The following is a 14299-nucleotide window of genomic DNA, read 5'->3' as shown; positions in this document are numbered from 1 at the left end:
TTGCTAACTAGATGCATACATGCAAAAAGTACCTCGAAAAACTTTCTACAATACAATCTGCTCCCCTAAGCCATACATCACATACTCCTCTCCCTTCCATAAAGGTTGAAGTGGGAAGGAGTGTTCTGTTCAGATGCAACATTGGCTAGGCCTGGGATCGAAAGTGGTTCAATTTCTGCCCTACTAACAGTGACCCTGAGGGAACCAGTTATTTGTCACATTTAATAGGGAGGCAACTGAGGCTGTACTAGACCAGGATTCCACAAAATGCTACACCAGTGTGAGAACTCAGATATTCTAAATCCTCGACTTTCCAATACTAGAAACTGTCTCTTACTTAGAGACAAAACAGTTGTGACCTTCAGGACCACAGTCTACCTCCATAAAAACAACATTCTTATGCTTTATGAGAGAAACAGCCCTATTTCTGAGGAGCTACCACCAGGGTGGGCCCTGTAATTCCTGCTAAGAAGTTTAGACTACATCCTATAAAGCTAGTAAAGTACCATCAGAATTGAACTTGTCTGTTTTTTAAATTATCATACGATAAAATTGCTTTTTTTTCTTTTGGTGTATAATTCAATGAATTTTAACACATGTAGATATTCATGTAACCACCACCAATACCAGGATACAGAAGTTTCCACTATCCCATTAATCTCCTTTATATCATTCCTTTATAGCTACACCTTAACCCTACCTCTAACCACTGATCTATTTTTCCATCCTTATAGTTTAAGGAATGAATGTCATAGAATATGTAACCTTTTGAGGCAAGCTTCTTTAACTCAGCATAATGCCTTTCAGGTTCTTCTGTTGTTTTGTGATCAACAGTTTGTTCCGTTTATTGCTGAATAGCATTCCATTGTATTGATCTACCAGTTTGTTTATCCATTTAGCCATTGAAGGACCTTTAAGTTGTTTCCAGTTTTTGGCAATTATGAATAAAGCTGTTATGAACATTCATATCCAGGTTATTGTATCCACTTCTCTAGGATAAATACCCAGGAGTGTGATTGCTGGATTATATGGTAAAATCGTGTTTAACTTGATAAGAAACTTCCAAATTATTTTCCATAGTGGCTGTACCATTTTGCATCCAAACCAGCAATGCTTGGAAAGTTCCACTTGCTCCACATCTTCACCAGCTCTTGGAATTCAGTAATTTTTATTTTAGCCATTCTAATAGGTGTTTAGTGATACCTCATCATAGTTTTTCCCTAATAGCTAATGATGTTGAACATCTTTTTATGTGCTTATTTGTCATACTTAAATCCTCTTTGGTAAAATGGCTGCAAATTCTTTTCTCTCTTTTGTAATTGTGTTTTTCATTTACTTATTGTTGAGTTTTCAGAATTCTTTAAATATCCTGGATCCAAATTCTTTGTCAGATATATGATTTAGAAATATCTTCTGCCAATCCATAGTTTGTCTTTTCATTCTCTCAACAATATCTTTCAGAGGAAAAGTTTTCCATTTTATTTATTTATTTTTTAGGCCACGCCATGCAGCATGCAGGATCTTAGTTCCCAAAACAGGGATCAAACACATGCCCCCTGCACTGGGAGTGTGGAGTCTTAACCACTGGACCACCAGGGAAGTCCCTAGTTTTACATTTTTATAAAAAAACAATTCATCATTTTTTTTCTTCTGTGGACTGTGCTTTTTTGCATTATATCTAAAAATTCTTTCTCCAACTCAGTGGTTCTTAACCAGGGGGCACTTTGTCCCCAGAAACATTGGGCAATGTCTGGATACATTTTTGGTTGTCATGACTTGTGGGGCATGGTGTTACTGGTCTCTCATGGGTAAAGGCTGGGGATGCTACTGTATATCCTACAATGCACAGCAAAGTTTCCATGACAAAGAATTATCAAGCCCAAAATGTCAGTGGTGCTGCTGCTCAGAAACCCCGATTTAACCCTATGTCACAAAGATTTTCTTTTACATTGATTTCTAAAGGTTTTATAGCTTTATGTTTTAATTTTAGATCTATGACTCACTTTGAGTTAATTTTTGTATAATGAATGAGGTTTAGGTGAAGGTTCATTCTTTAGCATATGGATATCCAACTGTTCCAACATCGTGTATTATAGTAAAAAAGACTGCTTTTATCACTGAATTTTTTGCACCTTTCTCAAAAATCAAACAGCCATAATTGTGTGGGTCTAATTCTGAACTCTCTACTCTGCTACATTGTTCTGTCTCTCTCTTCCCCAATAACCACACCATATTCATTACTTTGTAAGCTTTATAGCAAATTTTCAAATTGGATGGTGTGATTCTTTCAACTTTATTCTTTTTCAAAATTGTCTTAGCTATTCTAGTTCATTTGCCCATGAAATTTGAGAATCAGTTTGTCTGTATGTACAAAAAAAAATCCTGCTGGGATTTTGACTGGTATTGAGTTCAATCTACAGACCAATTCAGAAGTGACACCTTTACTCAGTTGACACTTCCATTCCATGAATACCATGTTTCTCAATTTGCATGATTTCTTTTATCAGCATTTTGTAGTTTCCGCCACATAGATTTTGTAGATGTTTTATCAGATTTATACCTAAGCATTTCATTTTGGGGACCTACTATAAATGGTATTTTAAAGTTTTAATTTCCTTGTATGTATATTGTCAGGATACAGAAATGGGATTGATTTTTATGTGTTGATTTTGTGTTCTGTTACTTTGTTAAGCAAACATGTTAGTTCTAGGAGTTTTTCTCTTTTTTATTGTAGATCCCTTGATATTTTCTACACATATGGTTATGTCAGCTGCCCAAAAGAAGTCAGTTTTACTTATTCTTTTCAAATCTGTATTCTTTTTACTTCTTTTTCTTGTCTCACTGCACTGGATAAAACTTCTAGTATAATGTTGAATAGGACTGGTGAGATTAGACATCCTTGCCTTGTTTCTAAGGCAAGGGGAAAGTATTCAGTCTTTCACCATTAAACATGATGTTATATGTAGATCTTTGGAGACAACCTTTATCAGGTTGAGAAAGTTTCTATCCTTAGTTTGTTGATAACTTTTATCATGGATGAATGCTGAATTTTGTCGAATGCTTTTTTCATATCAATTGATATATTTTTCTTCTTTAAACTGCTAATATGATTGATTACATTGACTTATTTTCAAATATTGAACCAGGTTTGCATTCCCAAGATGAACTTCATTTGTTTCAGTCATACTATTTCTGGATTGGATTTGTTAAAGATCTTGAGTCTATGTTTATGGACGATACCGATCTGTAATTTTATACTGTCAGCCGCAGCTCATGCCTGTCTCTGGAGCTCCTTTAATCAGGGCTCTTAATCCCCTCTCCTCACGCACCAGGAAACAAAGAGGCAAGAAAAAGTCTCTTGGCTCTTCGGCAGCTGCAGACTTTTTCCCGGACTCCCTCCCAGCTAGCTGTGGTGCACTAGCCCCCTTAAGGCTGTGTTCACACAGCCAACCCCAGTCCTCTCCCTGGGATCTGACCTCTGAAGCCTAAGCCTCAGCTCTCAGCCTCCACCCAACCCAGCGGGTGTGCAGACAAGCCTCTCGGGCTGGTGAGTGCTGGTCGGCACCGATCCTTTGTGCGGGAACCTCTCCATTTTGCCCTCTGCACCCGTGTTGCTGCACTCTCCTCCATGGCTCTGAAGCTTTCCCCCTCCGCCACCCACAGTCCCCGCCCACGGAGGGGCTTCCTAGTGTGTGGAAACCTTTCCTTCTTCACAGCTCCCTCCCACTGGTACAGGTCCCGTCCCTATTCTTTCGTCTGTTTTTCTTTTGCCCTACCCAGGTACGTGGGGATTTTCTTGCCTTTTGCAGGTCTGAGGTCTTCTGCCAGCATTCAGTAGGTGTTCTGTAGTAGTTGTTCCACATGTAGATGTATTTCTGATGTATTTGTGGGGAGGAAGTTGATCTCTGCATCTTACTCTTCCACCATCTTTTTTGTTTTTTTGTTTTTGTTTTGTGTTTTTTTTTTGCAGTATGTGGGCCTCTCACTGTTGTGGCCTCTCCCGTTGCGTAATACAGGCTCCAGATGCACAGGCTCCAGATGCATAGGCTCAGTGGCCATGGCTCACAGGCCCAGCCTCTCTGCAGCATGTTTTATCTTCCCAAACTGGGGCACAAACCCATGTCCCCTGCATCGGCAGGCGGACTCTCAACCACTGCGCCACCAAGGAAGCCCTCTTCTGCCATCTTGAAGCTCCTCCGCATTCATTTTTGAATGTTATTTTTTTCCTTTTGCTCTCAACCTATTATATTTGAAATGAGTTTCTGTAGGTGACATACAGTTGGGTTGTGTTTTTAATCCATTTTAATTTTTGTCTTTTCATTGGTGTTTAGACCATTTAATATAATTATTGATATGACTGGATTTAGGTTTTCCATTTTACTATTTATATTCTGTTTGGTTCCTCTGAATTATTATTCCTGTTTCCCTTCTCCTGCCTTCTTTAGAATTATTTAAACTTTTTTAGTAACCAATTTTAATTTATTTATTGTCACTTTGACATCTCTAATGTTTTTAGTAGTTGCTCTAGGGATTACAAAACACACACTTTTCACAGTCTATTTAGAATCAATATTTTACCACTTTATTTGCAATGTAAAACCCTTTCCAGCATTTTGGGCCTTTTACCCTCTCCACTTTATGCTATCATTTCCTTATGTATTACATCTACATACACTGAAAATCCCATCAGAAAATGCTGTAATTCGCTTTCAATCAAAACTCAGGAGAAGAAAAATAGTCTATTATATTTACGCAGATTTTTACCATTTTTGTCTTCTTCCATCATTTGTAATGTTCCACTCTCCCTTCTGGTATCATTTCACTTCTGTATGAAGAAATTCCTTTAGCAATTCTTTTTCAGCAGGTCTGCTTGCTGTGAATTTTCTTAGTTTTCCTTTATCTAAGATCGTGTTTTAAATTTTACCTTCATTCCTGAAGGGTATTTTTTGCTGGATTCTCTGGATTGATAAATCTTTCAACATCTGAAAAATTGTTTGTTGCTTCTTTCTGATCTAGAGTTTCTGATAAGAAATCTACAGTCATTCAAATCAATGTGTCCCTATACATAATGCATCATTTCTCTCTGAATGCTTTCAAGATTTTTTTACCTTTATTTTTCAGTGGTTTTCTTATGATGTATCTATCTATGGGTTTCCTTTGGCTTATCCTGGTAGGGATTTACTCATTTTCTTGAATCTGTAGGTTGGTGTCTTTCACCAAACTTGGGAATTTTTCAAGCCATTATTTCTTCAAAGATTTCTTTTTTTCAGCACTGCCTCTTTCTCCTTTCCTTCTGGATCTCCAGTGGCATGACTGATAGACATTTTATCATTGTCCCATGTGTCCCTAAGGCGCTGTTTATTTTTTTTCTAATCTTTTTTTCTCTGTTGTTCACATTATATAATTTCTATTTATCTACCTTCAAGTTTATTGACTCTTTCCTGACATCTCACTTCTGCTATTAAGCCCATCCAATGAGGTTTTTTAAAATTTCAGTTATTGTATTTTTCAATTCTGAGTTTCCACTTGGTTTCTACTTCTTTATATCTTCTATTTATCTAATTAGACTCTGTATTTTAACATTTGTTCCAAGAGTGTTTGTGCCATTCATTTGAGTTTTTAATAGTAGCTGATTTAAAGTCTTTGTCAGATAAGTGCAACATCTGCATCCTCTTGTTAATATCTATTGATTGCCTTTTGCCATGCAACTTGAGATGATCGTGGTTCTTTGTATGCCTGGTAAACCTGGAGTATATCCTGGACATTTTGAATATGACATTATAAAACTCTAAGTCTTGCTTAAATTGTATGGAAAACATTTACGTTTTTGCTTTAGCAGTCAATCTGATTAGGTTCAGGTCACACGTTCCCACCAGCCTTCCGTGGGCTGATGCTTCAATGTCAGCTCAGTTTTCAAAGCTTTTGCAGTGTTATTCAGATCTGTCTGGTGTGTGTGTTTGTGTGTGACTAAGTGGTCAGTCTGGAATCTAGATGGATGCCTGTTATCTCAGTTCTTTGGTATGCTCATTCGGATCTGATCAACATAGGCACAGGTTAGTGGTGGGTATCTAGGAGGTCATTAACAAAAAACATTATGGGGTCACTTTCCTCCTACCTCTCCACAGTCTCCCCAGTGCTGCTCAATTCCTGGGACTTCCCTTTCAGTCCTCCAGTTGGAAATTGTTCACTTCTGCAGCTGTGCCACATCTGGAAACAAGCAGTGGGGAAAGGGAGATAAAAAAGCAACAGTGTGTGGCTCAGCTCTCTTGCGGCCAGAGCTCCATCAGAGACTAAGGGTTCCCCTCTCCAAGAGTATTGGTTCCTGAAGGCTCTCACTGCTGCCACTGTTGCTGCCACTGCATGATTGCCTGAGGGTTGGGATGTGAGAGAAGAGAAATAAAGGGAAAAATGGAGGATTCCCCCCTTCTCTCATTCTCAAGCAAGAACTAGAGGGCTTCTCCTAGAGTTCTCTGCCTGTAGTATAGTACTCACTTCCAGGTTTCCAAATGCATGAAGTTCAGGTCAGGGAATGGGGTGGGGGGAGTGGGAAACTCACCATTTGTTTGTTGGCTTCTCAAATGCTGGTGTCCTTCTTCAATCTTCCTGCAGCTACTTACTTTTCAGAACTCTCAAACAGCTGTACCATGAATTCTGTCCAGGTTTATGATTGTGCTCAGTGACAGATAAAGAGTAGCAAGTACTTAACCATCTTACCCAGAACTGTAATCTAGAATCAAATTTTAAATAAATCACTCTGGTGGTTATATGGAGGGTGAAGTAGAAGGGAACAAGATTGAAGATGGGGAGACCAGTTAGGAAAGTACTCTAGTAATCTAGGCAATAGATGAGATCTCAAACCTGGGCAGTGATAATAGAGATTATGATGAAAATGGCAATTCAAGAAATATTTGGGAGGTAAAATTGATGAGACTTAACAAGGTCACCCTCTTACAAGGCCATAATTGAAATATGTAAGAAAGGAACTGACAGTGATCAAGACTGATGGCTCCATTAAAAAATATATACTTAGGGATAAATATAACAATAGACATATAAAAGTTACACTCTGATAACTATAGAACATTGTTGAAAAGAAATACTTAAATAAATGGAAAGACATACCATGTTGCAGTATAAGTCCTGACATTTGGATTTTCTCTTTTTTGTAATGCAAATGTCTGACTTAAGCTTTGATTGCCCAGACATCACTTCAAAGAGGCACCCACTTCAAAGATGGCTACCTCAAAAAACACATTGCTAGTCACCCCCACCCCAGTTCCTACTCCTTTGTTTTAGCAATCTTGCTTGATTTCGATAACTGACCATTTGGGCTGCTTGTTTTTTCTCTTCTCTAGCTTCAAATTCCCCTCTTCTATTTTCAATTCACCAATAATGAGTGAGCCCCAGAATCCCTAGTTTCCCACCTTCAATAAAAGCAGCCCGCTAGGCTTGCTCACTCATTCTCTGTCTCTCTGTATGTCTCTCTGTCTCCCTCTTCCCCTTTCTGTCTCTGTGTGTGTCTCTCTCTCCCCCAACACTTGACCTTGCTGTGTGGCCCCAGGTGTGCTGTGTATTTTCCAGGACCTGTAAGCAAAAAACTTGTCTCCTTCAAAGTTTTTCTGACGGTTATTGCTGGGGGGATCTTGCAATCATAAGAACCACAGGGCAAGTCAAGCCACAACATTGGTTTTGAACAGGTTGAGACCAGCACAAAAGACATTTTCATAGATTAGAAGACTTAATATGGTTAAGATGGCAGTTCTCCCCAAACTGACCAATAAATTTGATGCAATCTCTACCAAAATCCCAACTTTCTTTTCAGAAATTGACAGGCTGATGCCAAAATTCATATAAAAATGCAAGGGACCCAGAATAGCCAAAACAATCTTAAGAAAAGAGGAATGAAGTTGAAGAACTCACATTTCCCAATTTCAAAACTTACTAAAAAGCTTACTAAAAAGCTAATAATCAAAATGTTATGGTACTGGCATAAGGATAGACATATAGGTAAATGGAAGAGAATTGAGAGTCCAGAAATAAGCTTTCACATTTATAGTCAATTAATCTTCAACAAGGGTGCCAAGATAATTAAGTGGAGAAAGAATAGTTTTTTCAACAAATGGTACTGGGGCAACTGGATATATTACCAAGGCTGTTGCCCCAGAATCATACCCCTGTCCCTTCCTTGAATGTAAACCAAGTGCTCTTACCTAAGTTTCAGGAGGAAGCTGCAAAGAGAAAAACAAGAACTGGTTAGAACCAGCTAGGCCCAATATGGTGGAAGATTTGACTTCCAGTAGGCCTTGAGCCTCACGATGTGCTCGTTGTAATACATTAGTAGGCTAAATGACACACCCACCAGTGCCTTGACAGTTAACAATTGCCATGACAACAATCAGAAAAGTCCATACAAGGACTAAAAAGGAGTGTTGCCTCAGTTCTGGTCCAAACCACACTTCTGTTCTCAGATAAATCATGAATATTCCTCCCTCTCTTTCCAATTCCCTCCATTTTATATCAACCCTCCTATATATATGGTGTCTCCACCCAAATTGGGTTGAGAAGCTGATTTGCAAATGAGGTTCCCACTTCCCCATTCTTTGGCTATTGAATAAAGCTTGTGCTGTTCCAGTCTCAGCATCGGTTTCATTACTGGCGAATCGGATTGGAAAAAGAACCTCCCTGGCCAAGACAACAGGACTTGGCCTGGGCTAGGACCCCGGCGTGGGTCCAGGCGACCAATTCAGTAACATGTCCACATTCAAGAAAATGAAGTTGGACCCCTATATCACATCGTATACAAAAATTAATTGAAAATAGATTTAAGACCTAAATGTAAGAGCTAAAACTATAAAATTCCGAGAAGAAATATTGGGGATAAATCTTCATGACCTTAAACTAGGTAATGGTTTCTTAGATAAATTAAACTTCATCAAAATTAAAAACTTTTATGCTTCAAATAACACAATCAAGAATGTGAAAAGACAATCCACAAAATCAGAGAAAATGTTTGCAAATCATATATATGATCCAGATTATATAAAGAATTCTTACCACTCAATAATAAAGAAATAAATAACCCAATTAAGAATGGGCGAATAATTTGAACAGACATCTCTCCAAAGAAGATACATATATGGTGAATAAGCACAAGAAAAGAAAATGTCCAACATCATTAGCCATCAGGGAAATGTGAATCAAAACCACAGTAAGATACCACTTCATGCCCATTAGAACTGCCATAACAGATAATAAAGAATGTTGCAGAGGATGTGGAGAAACTGGAACCCTCATACACTGCTGGTGGTAATGTAAAGTGGTCCAGCAATTTCCCTCTTCAGTATATACCCAAGAGAAATGAAAACACATGTCTACACAAAAACTTGTACATGAATGTTCAAAGCAGAATTATTCATAATAGCCAAAAAGTGGAAAAAATCCACATTTCCATCAACTGATGACTGGATAAACAAAATGTGGTATATCCATACAATGGAATGTTTTTCAGCAATGAAAGGAAATGAAATACTGACACATGCTACAATGTGGATGAACCCTGAAAACATTATGCTAAGTGGAAGAAGCTAAACACAAAAGGTTACACATTGTAAGAGTTAATTTATACGCAATGTCCAGAACAGAAAAATCTATAGAGACAGAAAGTAAATCAGTAGCTGTCTAGGGTTGGAGGGTGGGGATGGAGACTGACTGCAACTGGGTATGGGGTTTCTTTTTGGGGTGATGTAAATGTTCCAAAATTAGATCATGGTGATAGATGTACAACTCTGTGAATATATGAAAAACTATAGAATTGTACACTTTAAGTGGGTGAATTGTATGATATATGAATTATATCTCAATAAAACTGTTAAAAATCCATAAGGTTACAAAGAAAACCAGTTATACTGAACTAGAAGAATCAAAATATAAACACAAATTCTTGATAAAGAAATAGATGTGCTTCTTTAGAAAGGCATTAAACAACAAGATCCAGATCTAATAGTTACCTTAACTCTGAAGTAGCGATGAGTGTAAAATAAATTTTGAGACATGTGCAATGATTATAACAAAAATGATTGATGGTTCCACTAGCACCTCTAAAGAACAATGGAGTTGGAAAAAAGGAGAGGAAATAAACCAGTTGTTTCCCCGATGAAGCTCCAGAATTAAAACGCAGGGACAAACAAGACACTTCCTTTTAGTGAGGCTGGAGATTTGCAAGACAGCTTCCAGCCTAGTGCTTTTAGCATGTTTACACTTAGTTGGCTGTACCAGCTAAATCACTGCCAAGCAGCTTGGACCTCTGTGGCTGTACCCTTTAGTCATCCTGCAAGGCAGTGGGATGGGGCAAGAGGGAACCTAATGATATCTGGTCATCAAGGCAAAGCAAGTTGGGAGGGAGAATGGAAAATTGACACAATGGGTAAGAAAGCACTAAGACTATTTGCAAACAAAGCGACCAACAAGGGTTTAATCTCCAAAAAATACAAACAGCTCATGCAGCTCTGTGTCAAAAAAACAAACAACCTAATCAAAAAATGGACACAAGATCTAAATAGACACTTCTCCAAGGAAGATACACAGATGGCCAACAAACACATGAAACGACGCTCAATATCACTAATTATCAGAGAAATGCATATCAAAACTACGAGGTATCACCTCACACTGGTCAGAATGGCCATCATCAAAAAGTATACAAACAATAAATGCTGGAGAGGGTGTGGGAAAAAGGGAACCCTCCTACACTGTTGGTAGGAATGTAAACTGGTACAGCCACTATGGAGAACAGTATGGAGGTTCCTTAAAAAACTAATAATGGAACTACCATATGATCTAGCAATCCCACTCCTGGGCATATATCCAGAGAAAACCATACTTCAAAGAGATACATGCACCCCAATGTTCACTGCAGCACTATTTACAATGGCCAAGACATGGAAGCAACCTAAATGTCCACCGACAGATGAATGGATAAAGAAGATGTGGTACATATACAATGAGCCATAAAAATGAACGAAATAATGCCATTTGTAGCAACGTGGATGGACCTAGAGATTCTCATACTAAGTGAAATACTGAGCCCACGTGCTACAACGACTGAAGCCCATGGGCCTAGAGCCCGTGCTCCGCAACAAGAGAAGCCACCACGATGAGAAGCCCACACACTGCAACGAAGAGTAGCCCCCACTCACTGTAACTAGAGGAAGCCTGTGCACAGCAACAAAGACCCAACACAGCCAAAAAATTAAATAAATAAGAAGAATGGGGCTTCCCTGGGAGCGCAGTGGTTGAGAGTCCGCCTGCCAATGCAGGGGACACGGGTTCGTGCCCCAGTCCAGGAAGATCCTACATGCCACGGAGCGGCAGGGCCCGTGAGCCATGGTCGCTGCGCCTGCACGTCCAGAGCCTGTGCTCCACAACGGGAGAGGCCACAACAGTGAGAGGCCCACGTATTGCAAAAAAAAAAAAAAAAAAAATGAAATAATGCCATTTACAGCAACATGGATGGGCCGAGAGATTATCATACTAAGAAAGTCATACAGAGAAAGACAGATACCATATGATATCGTTTATATGTGGAATCAAAAAAATAATACAAACGAACTTACTTACAAAACAGAAATAGAGGCATAGATGTAGAAAACAAACTTACGGTTACCAGGGGGGAAAGGGAGGGAAGGATAAAATTGGGAGATCGGGATTGACATATACACACTACTGTATATAAAATAGATAACTAATAAGAACCTGCTGTATAGCACAGGGAACTCTAGTCAATACTCTTTAATGACCTATATGGGAAAAGAATCTAAAAAAGAGTGGGGGGCTTCCCTGGTGGCGCAGTGGTTGAGAGTCCGCCTGCCGATGCAGGGGACACGGGTTCATGCCCCGGTCCGGGAAGATCCCACATGCCGCGGAGCAGCTGGGCCCGTGAGCCATGGCCGCTGAGCCTGCGCGTCCGGAGCCTGTGCTCCGCAACGGGAGAGGCCACAACAGTGAGAGGCCCGCGTACCGCAAAAAAAATAAGAATAAAAATAAAAAAGAGTGGGTATATGTATAACTGATTCACTTTGCTGTACACCTGAAACTAACACAACATTGTAAATCAACTATACTCCAATTAAAAACTAAAACAGACTCACAGATTTTGAAAACAAACTTATGGTTACCAAAAGGGAAACATGGAGGGGGGAGGGATAAACTAGGAGCTTTGGATTAACATACACACACTACTATATACAAAATAACCAATGAGAATCTACTGTATAGCACAGGGAACTCTACTCAATATTCTGTAATAACCCATATGGGTAAAGAATCTGAAAAAGAACATATACATATATGTATATGTATAACTGAATCACTTTACTGAAACTAACATAACATTGTAAATCAACTATACTCCAATAAAAGTTTTTAAAAAATAAAATTTGAGGAAACAAAAAAAATAAAACGTTTTTTAAAAATAGAAAGCACTAAGACATCTAAGGTCATGACATGCTCTCCCTCCTGTGTCCAGCCCTTCAGAAAAGGAGATATGACCAGACTAGCATAGGGATTCTTGGGTCAGAATTGGGGAGTCTTCAGTGACTGCCCCCCCACCAGATATCCACCTCCAGGACTAATTTTCAAAATATTTGACAAGTGATAACAATCAGCCACAGAGCAATCACAACAGTTGCCAGCCACAGTACTAGAACAGAGTCTTGGAGGTCTCCTGCTATGACAGACATTACTTGATTCAGTTGCTAGATTGTGGGGAGGTCCCAGAGGTCCTAGAGGCAAGATTGAGGCAGTGGCTCTTCATCAACCAGCACAGAAGATGTTCAAGTCCTCTGTTAACAACTGAAGTACCTGTACCAGTACACATTACCCCAAAGATAGGGTAGAGAGAGAGAGAGTAGAACCTCCTTAAAGCTTTATGAATGAAGGATTGAGCAACTGGTTGATGCTTACATTCATGGGACATCTTGCTGATTTCACAGGTGGAAATTTCTCCTCTTTACTGAAGGACCAAAAGAGACTTCAGTGCACCACTCAAAGTTTTTTTCAAATTTAGACTCTAGAAAGACACCTTACTACAAAAGTAGGGGTACATTTCAGTGAAAATCCTTATCCCTACCTTTTCATCATCTAGGAAGAAGCAAGGAAAGCTGGCAACCTGAAATGGGGACCAAAGGGTATTGGCCCACGCTTCCAGCTGCCCCAGATCTGAACACTGAGGCCTGTCGGGTAGTGGGGTCTCTTTGGACTACCCCTCCCACCACCAGGATCCTCCTTCTACAGACTCATTCATCAGTTCACACCTAGCTCAATTCCTCTTCCTGTGAAGAGAAAGTCTCCAAACAGAGAGGGAAATTGGATAAGCTAGACCCTGAGGCACAGCCTTTACTAGGCAGGAAAAAAAACAGGGCTACGTGTGGGGCTCCTGAGCAATAAGGGGGGAAGTGAGCCATGTTAACAACAACCATTAATTTTTATTAAATTTCTAATCAAATACAACAATAATTTCTTCTCTTTCATAAAAAAACACAAATATTTACAACATTATCAGTTTGGGAATAGACAAACAGTAAAAATGAAGAAAAGTGATGAAACGACAAATTCAAGGACAGAATAAATACAGCTTATTTACACGCCTGCCTGGCCCCGGTGGCTGCTGCCAGAGTACCAGACCCTCAGCCTCAGAATTAGCAGCAGTTCAAAATCTCCTCCAGTTTCAACACGTCCAAGGGTGGGATTTTGGTGACTTCAAAGAAGACCCTGCAAAAGGAAGAGGGGTCTGCTCAGTGTAAAATAGCCCAAAGCAAGCAGGCTCCATGGAATAAGTGGGACATATGCCCTTGGTTCCCTATCTTGCTTTAACTCTGGAGCAGAAAGTAAGGTAAAAAGTACCTGAATCTTTCTTTTCCCTTAAGTGAGGTTAGTCTGGGCCTCCCCATGACTGAGCACAAACCCAGCCTCAACTGGAGCTTGGTACTTACTGGTGGGAATACTTGGAATGCACAGTCTTGAGCCTATTGCACAGACGCAAAGTCAGCAGGATGTTCAGCTGCCTGACCAAGGGGTGAAGATCAGAGGTCTTGTAGCCACTGTAATACTCCAGGGTAGGAGCCTGGAAGAAGCAACATGGACAGTGATTTTACAACAGGAAGCAGATACTTCCTGTCTCCAATACCCAAATCGAAACTTCCTATCCATAGTACAGGCAGGGAAGAAAGTCAAACAATTCAAAGACTCATAGAGCACAGACACTGACCAATAATCATAGGGTACTACCTAGAAGACTATGTTC

The 14299-nt window shown here is 39.6% G+C and overlaps 1 protein-coding gene across 1 annotated transcript in view; it reads right to left on the bottom strand.

Annotated features, from left to right (window-relative positions):
* Positions 1–13521: 13521 nt before the first annotated feature.
* The window catches only part of CCNB3 (cyclin B3), a 55498-nt gene continuing 54720 nt past the window's right edge, over positions 13522–14299 (bottom strand). The window contains exons 11-12 of the mRNA XM_029240176.1: positions 13989–14119; positions 13522–13767 (exon numbers count right to left, since the gene is read on the bottom strand). Of these exons, the coding sequence (XP_029096009.1) occupies positions 13695–13767; positions 13989–14119 (204 nt within the window). The 3' untranslated portion in view covers positions 13522–13694. The remainder of the gene's footprint in view (positions 13768–13988; positions 14120–14299) is intronic.

This window comes from Monodon monoceros, unplaced genomic scaffold (genome assembly GCF_005190385.1).
Source record: "Monodon monoceros isolate NGI ecotype Baffin Bay Population unplaced genomic scaffold, NGI_Narwhal_1 Super_Scaffold_22, whole genome shotgun sequence".
Classification (NCBI taxonomy): domain Eukaryota; kingdom Metazoa; phylum Chordata; class Mammalia; order Artiodactyla; family Monodontidae; genus Monodon; species Monodon monoceros.
Note: the sequence above shows the minus strand (reverse complement) of the source record. Positions and strands in the feature narration are given on the sequence as shown.